The following is a 20,302-nucleotide window of genomic DNA, read 5'->3' as shown; positions in this document are numbered from 1 at the left end:
AACCATACAGTGCAGCAACGCCTTGAGCTATAAGGAAGCTTTGAAACTGGTTCCTTTCAGAAGAAACACAGGTCCTGCAGGGAAACACTGCAGCTTCCCTCCAGCTTTTGCAGTTTGGGACTTCTCGGTGTGTCAATCTGTACTTTGGAATATTTCACATAACCAGTGACCCAAAGAAACCATGACGATGGGGTTAATTAGCATATATAAATGTTATAAAAATTTAACTGGAAAAAATTAGGATCTTTTTCTCATCGTTTTGTAAACAAAATGACATGACCCCTTTTATAAAAACCGTTTCTATATACTGTTAAAACAAGTAAAGCTGAAGTTGTGTTGGTGGCAGGCAGGGCTCGTCCTGCCTGTCATGAGTGGAAGCGCCTCTGGCTCCGTAGTAAAGAGAAGCGCCTCCCGCGTTATTTCCCCTCCTCTCCATCGCTTCACGCCGAACCAGAACCATTCATCTCTCCCCTCCTTCAGGCTTCACATCCGGGTCATCTGCTAGGATCTGTCTCTTGTGTGTGTGCGCGTCTGACAGAGTAATAATTATTGCATTCGCCGCTGCGCTGTGCCGCAGCTCTCCGCCCGTCTGCGCGGCTCGCAGAGCGGACACTGCGCTACGCGTCCTCCGCTGATGATGGAGCCGTGAAGCTGCAGTCTGCCGCACAAAGGCTGGGATGAGACGGTAGGAGGCGTCTTGCACGGGCTAGCCCGAGGTTAGTTAACGATGTCGAAGAGCCTCAAGAAGAAAAACCACTGGACCAACAAAGTCCACGAAGCGGTGATCACCCGGGGGAAAGACGGGGAGCTGGGGTTCGAGCTGAAAGGAGGCGCGGAAAACGGCCAGTTCCCCTACTTCGGGGAGGTAAAGCAGGGGAAGGGACTGATCCAGAGCGGAAAACTGGCCCAGGATGAGCTGCTGCTGGAGGTCAACGACATGCCAGTGGCTGGGCTCACCACCCGGGACGTGCTGGCCGTGATCAAGCACTGCAAAGACCCGGTCCGGTTCAAATGCGTCAAGCAAGGTGAGACATGCTGGGACCAGGAGCGCTGGGCGCGTGGGCTTCCGCAGCTGCCACTACAGGGGTGTGCGCGCGGGGTTGTGATGCGCGTGAGCGTGTGCTTTGATTAAGATGTGGTCTGATTTGCGCGCTCACCTGTCAGTCTGCGCTCACGAGCACGGGGCTGGTAAGCAGGCCTGAAGACGCCACACGCACGCGCGCCGCGAATATCGGTTCAGCTCCTTCACGAGCCACAGTGGCTCTGATCGTAGGCGCTTGTTTAGGGTCGCTGGTTCGATGCCACAGTTCGGAGGGGGGTGTGTCTGTCATGTGTGATGCCACAACCTGCGGTTTTCTCCCGGTATCGATCGGGAACAGAGCTCGTGGCCCACGCCGTGGATCAGATGTTTCCTATTCGCTGTTGTTGTTCATGTGCACTCACGAGAAATAACATGACACGCTCTTCAAAGCAGGATCCACATGGAAAGGCTGCTTCAGGAATGCTTTGCCGGAATTATTTGAGATCAAGGCAGCAGAAGTTGTTTCTAGAAGCGAGTTTGTAGTAAAACTCTGACCTGCTTCTGTCAGCCACAAAGCCTCTGCAACTAGAACATGCAAGGCAGATATTTATCATTCATCACAGCCTCTGAGGATGGGCTTTGGGGTCCCAGTGAGTGGCTGGAAGGGCTTCACTTCTCAAAATGCAAGCTGGGGCTTCATGTTTCTGGGACAGGAATAAGGCATGAGAGGAAGCCAGTTTTTATTTTTGGACATTGCAGAGTTTATTCACTGAGGATTTGCCTCCATCTCTGTGTTTGCATCCGTGTGATTGATTAGTGAGTTGGAGCTGCTGACAGAGTGGGAGTGTGGTGTTGTGATGTGCAAGGAAGGAAAGGCTGATGTATATGTAAGAGACAAGTCTATTCCATCTCCCCCTCTTCTCATATCCATTTAAACATGAGTCCAACATGAACCACCCACATCACTGCTGTCCAGATGAACGTCCTTGAGGCTTTTTGTCATCTTCTCAGTGAATTTTCTGCCCTGACCCTTCCCTCCCCATGTCAGATTACTAATCAACTTCCATCCAGCAGAGACTTGTATTTATGGCAGATAGTTGCCAAAGAATCAACCACTTTTTTTCGCACTCATTGCCTTGCATTTTTGGTTTTGGTTGTGGACTAAGCTGGCAATTTTATTGTTATTCGTTTTTTTGTTTTTTTTTAATTTTTTAACCTGTAGCCGCAAGGTGGCCCAAGTCTGGGTCTTCCAGCCCGGATATCCTACAGGGTTGTGTCAGGAAAGGCATCTGGCATGACCACCGGCAAACCACCTGTGCGAATCAGGGAAGGCTGATTTGCTGTGGCTACCTCTGAAGGGATATGCTGAAAAGTAAACACCATTTCCAATTTCTTCACTCCCCATTTTTTATTATTATTATTGTTTTTTTAACTTGTCCTGTCCAACAGCTGAGCAGACAGACGAGAGCTGAAAGCCTCTTGTGTTGGACATATTTTACTGTTACAATAGGGGTTATGAATCGTTTAACACAATGTGTATATTTAAATAAACTCCTTTTGTAGTTCAGGCTAAACTTTATTCATCTTACTCATATCTGCAACAGTCTTTTGTTGGACCAGATGGAAAAGAAAAGAAGGGAAGAAAAGAAAGGGATACTGGGGGAGGGGGGTGGGTGGAGGGTAATTAAAGAGGAGGGGGAGTAGAACCGTGAAGCAGCATATAGCAACAAGTTGCTGGATGTTTGAAATCATTACAGGCAGGTTTATAAGTAATATAAAACCAAAAATCCCCATTTTTCCCCTTTCTTTTGTGCCCTTATCCTCCAACATCTCCCTCTCTCCGTCTATCTTCTCTTTTCAGTCCGGTCCAACAACAAATGAATTCAAACATAATTAATATAAAGTTTAGTCTCAAATACAAAAGGGGTTTATACAAATTTGCACCCCGTGTGTCTGAAGATTCATAAGTCCCCTTTAGTTACAGTAAAATCTTTCCAACACAAGAGGGCTTCAGCTCTTATGTTTGCTCAGCTGCTGGACAGGACAAGTAAAAAAAAAAAATCAACTTATTTAGAGAGCATCTATTCCAGCTTCAGCCTGTTGGGTCTTGATAAAAATACAAGAAATATACACATTTGTTTAACTTGAAAGCTGCTCTAAATTTTTACATTTTTAGTTTTTTTTAATAAACACTTTTAGATTAACCTTAAGGATAATGTTCTCTTTTGTGTTTCGTCTTCATGAATGATTATTTTATTATTTTAAGCTGGAACCGTAAGTTCTTAAGTTCTTTTAGGAAACTTCTCCCTCCATCAACAAAGAATTTTGTTGTATTAGTACTGCAGCTCCCAAACTTTTAAGTGTATATATTTTTACTATAAAAAAGATTTTTTGTTAATAGTTTAGTGAACAAAACTTGCTGACTTTAGGACTTCAAGGCTTGTTAAACGTTGCAGTAGCATCAATTGGCCACTAGGTGAGCTCGATCTTTGTTGGAATAAGGCTTCAAAGCTTCAAAAAAGTTTAGTTTGGATTTTTATGTGACAATCACTTGTTTGTTTTTTTTGTCAACGAAAGGTTGTTATTCTTTTTTGTCACACCCATAAACCATGTTTACAGTTGTGGAAAACATGCTCGTGGAAAGAAAAGCCCTCAGTGGTTCATTAATGAAACTAACAAAATAACTATTAAAAAGCAACTAATATTCAAGGAAATTTAGAGATTGCTTTAATATTGTTATCACTTAGCATCATTTATAAAATGATAAAACAAAAATGATCCCCTTATCTTAGATTATTTATCATCTTAGATCAGTCAAATGACCTTTGTGACTGCCAATGTGTTTTTTTTACACCTGTCAACAGGTATTTTTGATCACTCCTAGACCAAACCGCTCCCTCTGTGTCAGGATTGTAGTTCTTATCACAGAAGTCCCTTGACCTGTTGCTGAGACCAGGATTTATTTTAACAGGCAGCACATCTGGCTCCAGGAAAGCATTGATAGTCTTGAGATTACATTGAGCTTACTGTTCCAGATTCAGCTAAGCAGATCCAGACCCTATAGGTTAGCCTCCTGGATGGTTCATTGTGGAGTTTTCCTACTATGTTTTATTCAGAGCGAAACATGTCAGAACACTCTCCCAGAGGCTTTGTGGTTTGTTAAAACTGCACTGTGGCATATGGTCACCTTCTGAGCTCCATGTTGTCTCAAACAGCACTTGATAGTGAGATCTGACACTGATGTAGTTTGACCTTGGAGTTCATCTTTAGTGTCTCTGGAGGTCATCCTTTTTTTTTTCTGTTTACCATTTGTATCATTTGTCTCTTGAATGTTTTCTCTCTCTTGCAGCCACTTCCAGTGCAGGTTGGCTGCAGTCTTGTGGACATTAAAACCTCTGACTGAAGTGTACAGTTGTGTTCACAGGAAACGCAGCTTGGAGATGGTCTCCATGATCTTTATTTCATAAACTCTTGAAATAACTTTCTCCGTCACTTTCTGTGGTCCACATTCAGTGTGGTACAAACCAAACAGTGACTGCAGTCCCCCTTCAAATAGGCAGACTAACTGAGTTTGTGAAGTAAAAGCCAGTGCAAACTCAATCTTACATATAAGCTAAAATAAATTTAATAATAATCCAAATTTTACACAGAAATTCGTAAAGACCCACGGCAATGAAAAATTTGTTTTTGGTCTGTTTAACATGTTCTTATGGCATTTTTCTCATGGTGGAGGACATATATATACACACATATATATATATATATATATATATATATATAGATAGATATATATATACAAAATTTTGCTGAAAATTACATTTTTGATGAATGGAGAATGACATACTTGCACCATCTGGTGAACTGACTTGGCTTCACTTGCTTTTGTTTTTAACTTGGTCTCATATAGAATGTCAAGACAGAACACAGGGTTGGACTCAGATGCAGAGTTTGAAGAGGATTTAATTTCTGAAAAAGCTTTAGCTATGGCTCTTGATATAACCAAATAAACTGGCACAGGACAAAGGGAGACTCAGACTATTTAAGACATGAGGAAGGGAAGCACAGTTGGAAACAATCAGGGACAGTCACACCTGTAAGGAACAGACAAGGGCAGGAAGGAATAAGGCCTGAAACGAGAGTAGAGTTAGTGTTTCAAAATAAAACAGGAAGTGGAACACGAGACAACACAGGTGACAGACATAGACCAGAAGTGCACAACTCAGGACAAAAGATAAGAATGACAAGACATGAGACAGAAAAACTAAGAGTTGCCCCTTGATTATGCCTCTTTTTCTTCTATGCTGTTTCTGGTGGGACACTTATTATTGCTCATAAGCTAATGGTGGGGCTAATGAGAATAGCTTTAGCTTTAAGGATAGAAAACTTGTCATATTACAGCTGTATTCATGTAGCAGGATTTTTTTTTGTAAAACAAAGCATTGAGGCAAAAAAAAAAAAAAGCGTGTTTAACCACTTAGAAATATCAGTTTTTTCTTGCTCATGCACACAAGCTCTTTTCAGTCTTATAGAAACGGGTTGTAGAGACGGCAGACTTTCAGAACGAGGTTTCAGCTTCCTGGGTTTATCTGCTCTCATCAATTGGCTTTGGAATCAACCCCATGCTTTTTCCTCAGCAGGTATTCAAACAGACAGGGCTCCTTTGGAAATACACAGATCCCGAGCACCTTATTTTCTGGATCAAATTTGTTTATCTTTGGTGCTTCTGCATCCTCACTCCTAACACTGACAGCATTGTTTTCAAAGGTCGTGTGTTGGCAAGCTGGCTTCTTCACCACACGCAGGTGAGAGTTGTTTACAGTGTATTAGGTCACCTTCCACCAGCAGCCACACATGCGTATCCTGAGCTGCATAGCCAGCTTTTAAATGAGTTAGAGCATCAGTTAGGCTAACTTTGTTTATTTTTTTGCCAAGGATTATTTGAATGTAAGAGGAGCCCTGCCAGAAAAGAGAGTTGGAGTGTGCATCTCAGGAGGGCTGTTATTTATCCCCATGCTGTGTGTGATTGTGTGTATCGCCCTGCTTCAAAGGCTTCGGTTCTCTGACTCGTAAATGGCTGTTCTCCAAATAGACTTCAACTCATGGCTGTAACAACTCTCAACACAACAAAACAAAACAAAAACAAGTGTGTTCTTTAATAGTCACAACCTTAATCCTCACTTTATTCTTTGGAGGAAGGGTTTTGAATGTTCATCGATCCATCCTGCACAGGCTCAGGGGGGATGCTGGAGCCTATCCATCTACTTTAGTGTTAGGGTACACTTGGACAAGGTCCATTGCAACCCAAACACTTTTTGAGTAAAAACTGAAAAGCAAACATACATTTTCCTCCTCTTTCAACCCAAGAGTTAATCCTCAAATTATATTTGTACTGCTTAAAAAAAAATGTTTGAAACACTGGTGTTGATATTGAGCTTTTGTCTGTCAGTGAGAGGGCATGTGTTAGTCTCCACGTTCATCTCATCTGCCCAAAGCGCGAGTGGAGTGCAAACGGCTCGTCGGCCAAGCGAAGCAGATTTATAGAAGTGCAACGAAGATCATCACCATAGAGAGGTGTTAGAACAGTAAGGAGAGCAGAGAAGTGTGAACATTGTGTGCTTATCTGTGTGTGTGTGTATGTGTGTGTGCCCGCATACACAAAGTGAAAGGGAGAGATGGAGTTTGAAGAGAGAAGCATGGTGACGGTGTAAAAGGAGACACTTGGTGATATGGTCAACATAAACTGTAGGGGTTTCCATTCCTAAAATAAATGAATCGATTAACAGAGTTTCTGTTTCTGTAAATAAGTGAAAAAAGCAAAACCCCTAAAAGTAATAAAACAGGGGTCTTCAACTAAAACCTAAAGAGGTCCGGTTAGAAATTTCTTTTTGAAGTTAAAGTCAGGAAAAAAATAATTTCTACATATTCAGTGTAATATATTCTTAATTATACCGTGGTCTGGGTCAATACTCAATTCTGACTGGCTGCTGGGTTTGGCTTAAAAGTTATAATCCACAGTGATAACGCATGCCTAAAACTAAAGAAGTTCCGGTCACATAGCTTAAATGTTCTATATCACTGTGCTGGCTTCTTTGAAACAAAGTTCAGCCTCATCATCTGGACAAAAACAAGCAATAAGAGGTGAACGTGCTCTCTGAACTGATTTTTTATTTGATCTATCGTGACAATCAGCATATATATCGCTTTCCTGTGCTGCTGCAGTCGACGTTGGGGTGTGTTTATGTGACCATGACAACGCATCACACCACGTAACAAATAGTCAGTTTTTTGTGATCTAAACCAAAAAAATAACAAGAATAAAGTATTAAAAACTGATTGAATGTTTATTTCTTTTGTAAGTAACCATGGTATAAGCGGGATAATGGCCTACGAAGTGTGCATTATCAGAAATTAACAGACTTCGAGAAAGCCTGGCGTGCGTTAAGTAAGGCATAATCCACACTTTGTTGGCCATTGCACGCCGTGAAAGCCTGAACCATCTGACGCGGAGTGCTTTAATTTCTTCTTTTAATTCCCTCAGGAAACAACTTGCGTCAAATAATGCTGCAAATGATCTAACAGTGAAAAAAAAGGCATCAATACCACCTAGGGGTTCATGCAGCACCAAAAATGCCACTTGAAAACATTAAACATACAGGCTGCCTACGCCTGCCTGATCTGTAATTTTTTAAATGTATCCTTTTTTAAACCTCACAGGAAAGAAGGAGTAGAGGTGAAAGACCTCGGGCTGTTTCATCTGCGCTGGATAACGAGAGCAAGGCGGGATGCTTTCTCAAGCAAAGCAGCATGAACTGAAAATGTTAACGTGCCCTTTAACATCTTAAGTGGAGCAGAGTCATAGTTTGTCACGCTGCTGAGCAGTTTTCGCCCACATCATGCATGGGGCACGCCACAAAGCTTGCTTTTAATAAGTGACCTCTCTGCTTTTTTGCTCTGCTTGATTGTTTTGTTTGATTCTTGGTTTTCATGTCTCTTAGGTTTAATTTTTCTCCTGGAGATGACATGTCTTACAACTAAAAGAAACATAAACGTATTTTAGCCCCATTTTTTTCACATACACTGATTCCACGTGATATTAAGTACAAATATTGATACATTTTTTCATGTTTGTGTCATTTCCATTTAAGATCTGCCTAAATTCTTTAGTTTATAAGTACCCTTAGCAAAAATGTATTTTATCAAGTGTACTTGAGTATAAGTGTAGCAACACATATTTTACTAATTGAATACTTCTTCAGACTGATGCTATGTTCATACCGGGCACGTGACACAGGTTCTCAATTATGGTGTCAATTCAGCGCCTAATGTATTGCGCATCAAAAATGTAAAACCGCGCATCAAAACCCCAAATCCACGAATCAAAATGCATAAATTGAGAACCATCAAGAAGACACAACCCAAGGTGTAATCATATTTCTTTGGTGCCGATTTGTATTTTCCCTATTCTGAATTCGTCTTTTTGAGTTGCTCTTTTTAATTTTTGCGTTTGCGGTTCTAAAACCTGTCATATCAGAGAAACGTCAAATCAGCGACGAGAAATATAACTGACACCGAACTTTATTGCTGTGTTTACACTGGATTGGCAGGAAGGGGTTTCTTCTTTTTTTTTCTTTTCTACTGTTTCCTGGCACATGTGTCTTCCACCGACAGCTGGAAAAGGCTTGGTGCGAAATTTCAAAACGGAGCAAATCTTACTCCAGGCTTTTTCTTTCACAGCTCTATTCTATTCAATGACTGACTTAGTGTCATAAAATGTGTATTTACGTTGACTCATGATTGAAAGTGGTTGTTTGAATGTACGCTAACTAGAGCTGTGTGAATATATCTTTAATTGGAACATTTTAAGTTTACAACATTTAAGCAGTATATAAAAAGTAAACATCAGGTATACTGCCTCAACTTTAGTACTACTTTTTGCTGTATGTAATCTAGTGCTTAAAAATAGTTTTTTTAAGCACATTTTAAGGATTTATGATTTAAGATGGTGTTTTTATTGATCAAAAACTTCTACACTGCAAAAACAGGCCCACAAGGACTAAGTAAAAAATTCTTAAAAGAAAAGAAACGCGTTAATAAGGCAAATAATATGCCAATGGTGTAAAATTATTTTTCTCGCAAGACAGAAAATAAGAAATATTTTCTTGAAACAATAAGGTTTTTACTTTTCTTAAGATTCAGCTTTTGCGTTGTATAGGCACCTTTACCAAACTTTAACACATTGTCATCGTAAATGCTTTTTTAAGCACTTGCACTGAGTTAGTTTTTATGAGGGTAAACAATGCTAGGCACATGAAAGCCAAGGGGGGAAAAAGAGAAACCATTTTTTGGTGTGCATGCTTCACTGCTGAAAAATCTGCACGGACATCGGAATAAAGTCAAAGCTGATTTGTTTTGTCATGTCCGGCTGTCCTTGGGTACCTGCCGTGATTGCAAAGTCAAATGCTGCAGTTTATTTTGTAAGTGATGGCCTTGGTATGAAGACCTCTGAGAGTTCACATATCTGATTGGCTGTACATTTTTTCTCTGTTTTTTTATGAATGTAATTCCGGCCAACAAGAAGTTCTTTATAAAAGCATTTCTGATGCATTATGTTCCATTTCAATGTTTCACAAAACCACTCAAAAACCTTTGAAAAACCTTGCCGTTAGAAAATGAAATTTAATAATTGCATTTTAATGTTTCATATAATTCATATCAGCATTTGAGCTTGTTGAGCTTGTTCAGACCCTTGGAGACAATTCATTTATTAATTTCTCCTCATTATATTTTTAACATCTTGCCTAATATAAATTAGTCTTGCTTGGTGATTACTTTACATGGCATGACCTTTTTACATGTAAATACTTTTAATTTATAAAAAACCTCATAAAAGATGTATGTTTGCGAACTTGTGAAACCAAATACTGAATCAACACAGCTTTGGCTTTATGCAGAGTTACAGTTGTTAATTTTAGGCTGAATAATCAATGTTTGGAGGAGTTGTCTAGCAAATGATGGCCGTGCCAATGTAAAGCTGCAGTACATTTAAAAAGCTCATGTAGTTAAAAAAAACGCGAGTATTTAACATAGGAATCGATATTGATTTTGGTTTGGATTTTAGTTCAAGTTTGTTTTGGTATTACTTTGTGTTAGAGTTGTGTATCTTTTCCTCTCACACGATTCGACACACGTATCGATTTTTGGTCCACAAAATCGATGCATAAAAGATTCAATCAACTTTGTGGCGATACAATACAGTCTGATTATTTTACCTAAATGCATACAATTTAGATATACATTATTCATTTGGTATTTAAAACTAGAGTAATAATGCATGCCTTTTAACAGAGAAACTCTTTATTTTATTTTTTTATGGCTCTTTTTAAGTAACAAATTTGGCGTCTTTTAGACTGTTTTCTTCTTTGTGTTTAAAAAAAGTGTGCATTGTATGCAGTGCCGTGCAAAAAAAGGGCTATTATATGTTTAGTGCACACAACACACACCCCCTGATGTGGTTTACCTTCAGCCAATTGTAATTGACCCGACTTGGTAGAAGCAAGCTTTTGATTGGACGACTTTTAATTTGTATTACATGTACATAAAAACCAAAGAGTAAAAACCACAACAGGACGACAAAATAGCAGCTTGAACCGATTATTTACTTTTTGATGGATTTTAAACCTTTTCTACCAACATAGTCATTTTTTAAACACATTTTTGATACGTATCTAATATCTTTTACATCCCAACTTTGTGTAAATATATGGGGGTTTTTTGAACTTAGTTTTGTGTCAGTAAACCACTGATTGTGCTGTGAAGTCCATAAAAGGTTACAGGTGAAGGTGCACAGGGTGACAGGGGGTCCCACAGTTTTTCTCACTCAATTTAGCAATACCATTATCGATCAATGGGAATATAAACCCAAACGCCTTTTTCGACAAAATCTTAGAAATGAGTCATTGCCTCCACCTGCCTCCAAAGAGTGACTAAAAGTAGGACTAGACGTTCAGTTAACATCTGACGTCTGCAAAATATGGCCTTTCACAAGAAAGAGTTTGATGTTGACAAGTTTTTGAGCTCTGCTGTCCAAGTCCTGCCAGTCTTCTTAATGTGGCGACAGTATGGAGGGACAGATGGAGCGGAGGGAGAGAAGGCAACCCTCTTCTTTCTTGCCACTTTGTTGATGAAAGGCTTGAAGAATCAGTGCATAACATCCTGTCTGCTCTGTTGGTATTAATAACTCACCAAGAGATGAGTCCTGACAGTGGCGAAGGAGGATTTTATTGAGGCTAGAAGCTGCTGGAGCTCAGCTCAGAGGATCAAACTCCAGCTCAGCCAGCCAATGAGCAAATATCTAACTGGTCCAGTTAAGCGAATTAGGTCAATGTTATTCTCCTCACCATGGACGGGCTGTGCTGGACAATCTGGGACTGTGCTGCAGCATGTGTTTGTGCTATGGAGATAGACATGGTGTTTCTTGGGCTGAAACGAGGTTTTGTCAAATCGTTTTTGCTTAAACATCAGTGTTTCACGGTCAGAAGAGGATCAGGCTGACGTGAGCCATTTTTTAAGTGGACGCATTTATTTAAGGGACTGTGAGGCATGCATGATTGTGATTTATTAACACGAGCTGACTCAATCCAAAGTTTTGACTCAACAAAGCATTGTTGATGGAGGGTGCAGTCCATGTGATCAACTGCATTTTTGTAGTTGTCATCATTAGTGGTAATTTAGTTGTGAGTTGGGGGGAGGGATCTAGAACCTGTTCCAGCTCTGAGAAGACCCGCTCTGATGAAAATGGTGTTTTTGGTTTGTTTTTCTCATGATGGAGGACATGTTTAAAGAAAATTAAACTCATAACGACATTTCTAAGTATTTCTTTTTTCAAATCATTGTTAACCAGGAGCAGGTAAGACAATGCCGTTTGAAAAAGCTTGAAAATGAGACGTAGAAGCCGCTACAGCAAGCCACAAGCTGCCTGCTCTGCTTCATTCTGATACATCCAATTTAAAGATTTCTAGATCCATGTACATCTTTTTTTGCACCGATAATGTTAGGTAAGGGGTGTCAGAGGTTGCAAGCTAGCGACAGAGCACGTAAACAGATGGATGATGGGAAGGGGATAATCTGACTCCATGACAACAGCCCAATTCACAACTCAGAGGTGAATTTCTAATAAACCACCACCGCTCTGCAGAAACAATGTCCTGGAAAATAACACAGGTTTTGATTTGGGCTAAAAACAGCATAGTCATAATTGAAAGACTATTGGAAGCGCTTTCATCAAAAGATGATAGAAGTGGGACTTCAAAAAAGTCCCACAAAGATTTTATAAATTATTTGAAAATCAAAGGAATAATTTTAATAGTTTCACAAAATTGCATGTTCCTGTCTGTGTTTTTCCGTTGAGATTGGAGACCACAGCAGTTTTTCATTTCAACATTGCAGAGCTGAATTATCAGAAAATATGTGGACAGAACTTGAGAAAATTGTTTCAGAATGTGCAAAAAAGTGATTCTTCTTCCTGGTCTCAATTCTTTTTTTATTTAAAATAATCAATTTTAATCTTTTGACCAAACGTTACAATTTCAATTGTAACTTTTTCTCCTTGGAAGAATTATTTTCTAAACTGATGCCACTTTCTGGATCAGTTCATCTCCACAGTGAATATTTCTGCGCTGCCTGATCCTCCTAAAACTGTTTACATTTGCTATATTTGAGTAACAAAAGGACTAAATAGATTAGTTTAATTTATTTAACCGCTTCATGGTCCAGGGCATGTGTGAAATTCATACAAAAGCGCTGTGGCCTCTCGTGTTCTCAGCTGCCTCACTGAGCAGGATTAAAACCTTCACTGACATTTAACTTTTATTCCTCCCTTTAGACGAGCTGATTTTCAGCACAATTGAGAGAAGTCAAGGATGCAAAAATGCTTCAGCTGGAGTGTTGTTACTGACTTTATTTTATTGTGTTACAGTCATGTGATAAATGAGAAAAACTGAGCCCCTAAATGTTTACCGCACAAGTCTGATGTTATTTATTTTCTTAAAGGAAAAAAATCTAAAGCTTAAAGGCAGTAAGTGAGGTGGACTCTCAAATGTAAAGGGCACTAAATGACAACCAGGTGCTGGAAATCCCAACAGTCATGTTGTTATGCTAACAGTGGTTCTGTACGTTCTTCACTGCAAAAAGAGGTGGCCCAAAATAGGAAAAGAACACTAAGCCACAGAAGAAAATCATTAGAAGTAGTAAAATGATCTGTCCATGCTGCAAGTCATTTCTACTTAACAATACATTTTGTAATAAGATATCAAAAACCAACACAAGGACTTCCACACAAGCATTCAAAAAGAGAAAAAGCTAAATGCTAACTGTTAGAATTACCCAAAATTGAACGTTATAAACCCCAATAAGTTTTTTTGATGGTTCTAACAATTATTTTGCATTTTTTAGTTTTTTTTTTAACTTAATTGTAGTTTATTTTTATTTGTGATAAAAACAAGTAGAAATGACTCATATTAGAACAAAATATCAACAAAATGCAATCTTAGAACTATAGTTGGTCCACCTTAATAAATCCTCCTGAGATCTAGCATCTGTTATTAGAACATAATTCTAAATTTTTGTTTAGTTTGTCGACATTTATTGAACTTTAAGGTAACATTCTTAAGGTTTTTTGAATTTTTTTTAGTCTTAATAAAGTTTTTCTATAGTCAAAGTATGAAGCGAATGGCTTTTGACTCAATTTAATAGTAATTTTCTGTTTCTATAGATTCTCACTCTTAATGAGACAAAAAAGTCTTGACTGTTCTGATTTTAGGAAAAGCTTGAATAGGTGAAGGGAAAAGACAAGTTACAGCAACTTAAAACCTAGTTAAATAACTTCAATGACTACAAAAGGTTTTAAATCTTTGCAATGATCAAATTGTTTGCAGCATTGAAATCATTAGGTGTGTACAATTTTTCACAAAAATTAAATATTTTTAAGAAAAATAAGGATGTAAACCTTTAGGACTGCTAAAAGTTTACTATTTTAAGACTAATAATAACTAGATGCTATTTTGTTCCTAAAAAGACTATTTTCTTTTCTTCTCATGTCCTTCTTTGTTGTGATATTTTCTTCTGATTTCTTAAATCCATCAATTACCTAACCTTCAACAAGTTCAGCACAGCTAATTTGAATGAATAATTATTACAAATCTATCTGTTGAATTTAAAAACTCAAGGAGAAATGCTTCGTTAAAGATCACAGTGTCAGATTTGATTCATATACTGAAGCTCCAGGCCTCCTTCCCTCATCTTTTTCCAGCCTCGGTCAGTATTCCGGTCAGAGGTCTCAGAGATGTTGCTGGAGCTGAGAAACACAGTCATTACCTCAAACATCTAGAGGTGAGGGGAGCTGTGGTCATCACAGATGCTGCATTCCTCTGGAGTAAGTCTTGTTTTTACTCACAGTAGAAGACGCAAGATCTGCTCTCGAAATGACATGCTTTTTTTTCTGCGCCTCAGCGTGAAACAAATTGCACCAAAGGCTTCTGCAGTAGCTTCCCGATCATTTTCCACAGATGACATCTTATTTAACCAGGCCTTCCTGCACAGAGGGGACTGTGGGACTTGAATTCATTGACTTGGTGCAGGTTTTTCAGCAGTGTTAATCTGCTAGCTTTACTATGAGGTTTGGATCTGAATGAAAGGATTATAAAAGCTTTGCAGCTGCAATTCTGGTTCTTGTAGGGGGTTCACAACAAAAGCTGTCTTTTTTAGACTTTCCATTTTTCTTAAGACACCATCTGTCATTCATGAACTAATTAGAATACTTGTCTCTTGATCCAAAATATATACCCCATAAATACCGATTTTGGGGTTAAAATTGACATAGTAATAATTAAATTAGGGATGTAGTCAAATTCATCTTATTAGGTGGGTAGAAATAGCAGCGACACTTTTGTTTTAACAGGCATATTTGAATAATTTCCTTTTCTTTTCTCATCCTTCAGATCTCAGCTGATCAGCTGAGTGCTAAAAACCCAGCGTAAGCTCTGAGGAGATCATCATTTTGTTGCTGTAGCCCCAAAACTGTTGACCCTTTCTGCTTTTACTAAACAGACCTTTCTTTCTTTGTTTTTGAATCTCTTTTAAAAATGCATGTTTTCCTTACATTTTAACCACCTTTAATATGTTTAATTTAGCATCCTTCAGTTTTTCTTTTATTATTGTTCTGTTCTTAATTGTTTTATTAATTCAAATCTTTACCACAATAGGAATAGGTCGTGGATGTTTTATTTCCATTATTTCTGCTCATCAACCTTTTGGGCCTGTGTGAGCTTTTATAGCGATTTATAAGTAAAGTTGGATTGATTTTCCTCTGAAACCAAATCCTACATTTTTCATGAAATAAAAAATAATTCATAAGACATCATAAAGCACGAAGATAAAGCCACTTTTCCAGAGCTTATTTCACTAGTTTCAATATTCCTCACTTGACGGATTTCATTAACACTTAGTCTAATTATAGCTGATGTTACTGGAATTATTCCCCATTATATGTGTCCTCCTATATGAACATAACATGTAGTATATATAGACATAACATAAAAAGCACAGGAACAATGCAAAGAAAAATTTAAATATGGATGAAAAATAAGAAACAAAGCTACCCCTCCCCTAATAAACTGAGATAGTTTATAAAAAGGTGCATTCATTAATAACTGTTCTGTTTAAAATATTAATTAAAACTTCACCCTTGGGTTACTTGTTTTCACTGCAGCAGCATGCAGGCAGATTCCTGTGAGAAAGTGTGAGCTTGTGTTAATGTGCTATCCTATGACCCCACCCTTACATTGACGTGTTCTCCCTACCATGACAAAGGTGGATAAAGGTGAAGAGGATTTCATGTAATCCATGGACACCAGTGAATATCACAAATCATTGAAGAAAAAAGGTTCAGAGCACTGTCTTGTGGGGTCTAGATGACCCAACTCGCGATGTTAAAGTGCCTAGGATAGCACAAGGGTTACAGGGTTTCATTTTCTGTCATCACTGTAGTTGATGTTTCCTTCCAGCAGAGGACAGTAGCCGTCTGTTCACTGGAAGCGGCTCAGTCCTGGTGGATGCTCACGTCAGACAGAAATTTATTCTTGATTGTATCCTCTTGGTGAATATGAAAAATTGTTGAGTTCCCATTTTGAGATTAAAAAACTGTTTAACATGGCAACCCTGTGACTCGAAGATGGACTTTCCGGATTTAAGATGATATAGTTTAGTTTTCCTCCTACGTAATATGAAATAAAGAAATTTGAGTATGAAGGGATGGAAAATAGAAAAGATGGTCATATAAAACGAGGCATCTTTGCTGCCTGATCATCTTTTCATTTTAGAACATGAAAAAAGCTCCCCTTTCACACATGAACCTCTGTATGTTGCATCAGGCAATAATGAGTTATGACTATCAAAGCATTAAATCCAATACAGCCACAACTAGATTTCATAAAGTCATGCCTGGAAGCTGTCATCAAGTCTCAATGAGTCTATAAACCAAAAGCTTACGATTTAGGTTTGAGTGTTTCCCTGACAACCACTCCAACCGATAAGCCTCTGATCAATGCCAAGGTTTTTTGCCTTAAACATACATCCCTGTGTACAAAGATGATCCCTTGTTTTCCTGGAATAAAAAAAAATTCTGGAATAAGAATTGACTGAAACATGGAAAAATCAACTTCTTCTTAGTTAGGTTTTGTATCTTCAGGTGAGACATGACATCTGTCTTAATAGATTTGATGCAGTTTTGTTACATCCTGACCCAGCTTTGCCAAATGTTCTGTTTATAAATAGGTGTTTCCTCTATTTTTTAGTCAAACTAAATTTATTCAGCACTTTAAACGAAATCATGTTTATTTTGATGGTGCCTTAACATGACTGCAGTCAAAAACACACTTACAGAGCAAAGAAAGCAAGGAAGCACAAAGGGCTGCATGCAAAAAACAGAAGCTGTACTCCTCCAAGTCCTGAAGCCTCTGAAAGCTGAAAAAAAACCTACAGACTCCTCTTTGCTCCTCTCTCCTCACATCGTTTTAAATAATCTGAGTTACTGTGACACCAGAGGAGCCAAATACATATTGTAACTTTTATCTGACTGTTTTGGATTTTAGACCACGAAAGAAATCCTAATGTAATCCTAATTACTGAACAAGTTCTTTTTGTAAATGAGTTGTTTTCACCTGCTGCAGATTTAATAGGACAAACTTATTTCGCATGAAAATATGTTGAAAATTAGATAACTATAAAGACAGTGTTCTGTTGAAAATCCATCTTCCCTGAAAACCTTCACACTGAATTCAAAAGTACGGTTTGCACAGATCAAATAAAAAAACTTTTAAATTCTGCTTTGACCGTGTTACCTGTTATAACAATAAGGTCCATGAGCCCTACAAAGATTAAACTGGCTTAGCCTTAAAGTCCCACTCCGATCATCTTTTGATCGATTGTTAAAATGTTCCCAGTGGTCTTTTAATTATGGTTATGCTGTTTTTAGCTAAAATCAAAAACCTGTGTCATTTTCTGAAGAGTGGCAGGAGTTTATTAAAACATAGCCTTGCAGTTGTGGGCGTGACTGTTGGTGTGGTCTGTCAAAGCTTTCCATCATCCCTTTGTTTACACTCTCTCCCACTAGCTTCCAGCCTCTCACAACTCTAGCATTACCGGTGCAACAAAAATTCTGAGCAAGTCTGCAAGTGGATGCATCAGAATGGAGCAGGGAGCCTGTGGCTTGCCGAGCACAGCTACAAGCTTTTCCAACGATATTATTTACCTGCTCCTGATTCATAATGTTTTAAATAAAGAAATATGCAGAAATGCAATGTTAAGCTTTATTTTCTTTACATATATGTCTTCCATCATGAGTAATAGGCTGCGAGAACATGTTAGAAACACCAAAATCCCTTTTTATTAGAGTGGATCTTTAGGTTCTGAATCTATTTTCTAAGCAGGGGTTTGTAAACAGAGTTGTTGCTTTCTAGTCCTTGATTATTCCCTGCTGTGTAACAAACAGCTTGATGTCACATTATTGCAACAGTGGATGCGCAGGACGCCGCTTACTCCTGGAATTCTCTTAAGTCATAAATCAGCAAAGTCAACTCCAAATAAGATCTTCCACATGTTTTTGTGATCATTGTAATGGCGGATAACATAATTAACAGGTGTAACATTAATGTGCAGAATATTTTTCGATAGATCAGATCATTTCTGTAATCTCATCTACATGGTGTTTTGAGGTCTCTGAAATCCTCAGAGGGCGTATGTTGAGGTGCAGAGAAGGATCATTTGATGAACTTGCTTCAGTTGAGCAGGAATTGCAAAAAATTGCAATCCTTCTTCTGGTTTGCTTCTCTTGCACATTGCATGCAGATAATAGCTGATCATGTAAGGGTGGTGCTGTATGAAAATAAAAGCATCAAGAAATAAACCTAACTCATGCTAGTATTTTATATTTCATAGCCCTTCATATATTCATGAGTACCAACAAGTTTCTACTTTTTCTTCAAATTCACTCTTCTTTGGATATTTTTTGTGTGCTGGATTTTTTTTTTAATTCCTACTGAATTTACATGGCTCTTACTGTTTTTGCTTCATCTTCCTTTTTTGTTTTCTTTACATCCTCTCTTCAAAGTCAACAGTTCACACTAGGAGGGTAACCCCTTGACTTCCAGATTGAAGCACACTTTAAATGAAAAATCATTTATGAACAGTCACCAGATAATCTTTACGTGGCTTGTTTACACAAGCAATTTAAATCATATTTATTCTAATGGGGAATAGACCGACTTTACAAAAAAATGCAAATATGAAAAAGAAAAATACCAAGGACCCAGACAAATAGTTTAAAACAAGCTTTAATTCACAATGGAGTAGTTGGAATTTGAAACAGTAATCCAAAAAGTCAACAGGGAAGCTCAAAAGAATAACAAACTAAAACATTTCATCACAAAACAAACACAAAAGTCCTTAAAATCAACACAAACTAGAATAGCTGTGCTCTCCTCCAAGAGCAAGACGGCACAACCGAACTGGCAGGAGCCACAGAGAAACAAGCAGACAGAAACCGAACAACGCCTACACTGTGTTTTGTTTATTTCTGTGGTTAGATATCTCATTTATAAAATGTTTAAGTTGTCTGAAATTATTTATGAAACAATTTAAAATTTTGCCACACAAGATTGTGGTTCATCTGTCGAGGTAGAAGCTATCTAATAAGACAAAACGGCATATCTGCTGTGTGACAAATTTCCAAATTATCCCTGATAGGAATGAAAAAAAGGGGAACACCAAGTTTATCCCTTGACTCTATGTAAAAAGATTAAATTTTTTTTTTGAGGACATGATGAGGTGGAATGGAAAATCTAGCCACAGGGGTTGCAAGCCAGTTACCTCTGTGCCGGTCCCAAGCCCGGATAAATAGAGAGGGTTGCGTCAGGAAGGGCATCCGGCGTAAAAATTGCCAAAATAACCATGCGAATCATCCACAACACTTTTGACATACCGGATCGGTCGAGGCCCGGGTTAACAACGACCGCCACCGATGCTGTTAACCTACAGGGTGTCGGTGGAAATTTGACTACTGTTGGTCGAAGAAAGAGGGGAGGCAGAAGGGTCCGTGGCCAGAGAGAGAAGGGAAAAGGCAGGAACATAAGTTTGAGAATAGGGACTCTTAACGTTGGCACAATGACAGGGAAAGGCAGAGAGCTGGCAGACATGATGGAGAGAAGGAAGGTAGATGTACTGTGTGTGCAGGAGACAAGGTGGAAGGGCAGCAAGGCACGTAGTATTGGAGGAGGATACAAACTTTTCTATCATGGTGTTGATAGGAAGAGAAACGGGGTAGGAGTGATTCTGAAGGGGGAGTTTGTAAACAGTGTTCTAGAGGTGAAAAGAGTCTCAGACAGGATGATGAGCCTAAAGTTAGAAATTGAAGGGGTGATGGTGAATGTAGTCAGTGGGTATGCGCCACAGGTTGGCTGTGAGTTAGAAGTGAAGGAGAGATTCTGGAGTGAGTTGGATGAGGTCATAGAGGGTATCCCCAGAGGAGAGAGAGTTGTTATTGGAGCAGACTTTAGTGGGCATGTTGGTGAGGGCAATAGAGGTGATGAGGAGGTGATGGGCAGGTTTGGTGTGAAGGAAAGGAATCTGGAGGGACAGATGGTGGTGGACTTTGCGAAGAGGATGGAAATGGCTGTAGTCAACACTTACTTCCAGAAGAGAGAGGAACATAGAGTGACATACAGAAGTGGA

The 20,302-nt window shown here is 38.8% G+C and overlaps 1 protein-coding gene across 8 annotated transcripts in view; it reads left to right on the top strand.

Moving 5' to 3' along the window:
• Positions 1 to 448: 448 nt before the first annotated feature.
• Positions 449 to 20,302, top strand: part of magi2b (membrane associated guanylate kinase, WW and PDZ domain containing 2b) — a 93,510-nt gene continuing 73,656 nt past the window's right edge. For all 8 annotated transcript variants that reach the window (XM_011476269.4, XM_020703674.3, XM_011476267.4 and 5 more), the window contains exon 1: positions 449 to 1,025. In XM_011476269.4, coding sequence (XP_011474571.1) covers positions 728 to 1,025 — 298 coding nt within the window. In that variant the 5' untranslated portion in view covers positions 449 to 727. The remainder of the gene's footprint in view (positions 1,026 to 20,302) is intronic.

This window comes from Oryzias latipes, chromosome 6, assembly GCF_053564925.1.
Source record: "Oryzias latipes strain Hd-rR chromosome 6, Olatipes_Hd-rR_3.1".
Classification (NCBI taxonomy): Eukaryota; Metazoa; Chordata; class Actinopteri; order Beloniformes; family Adrianichthyidae; genus Oryzias; species Oryzias latipes.
The sequence above is the reverse complement of the archived record's forward strand: the minus strand, read 5'-3'. Positions and strand labels throughout refer to the sequence as shown.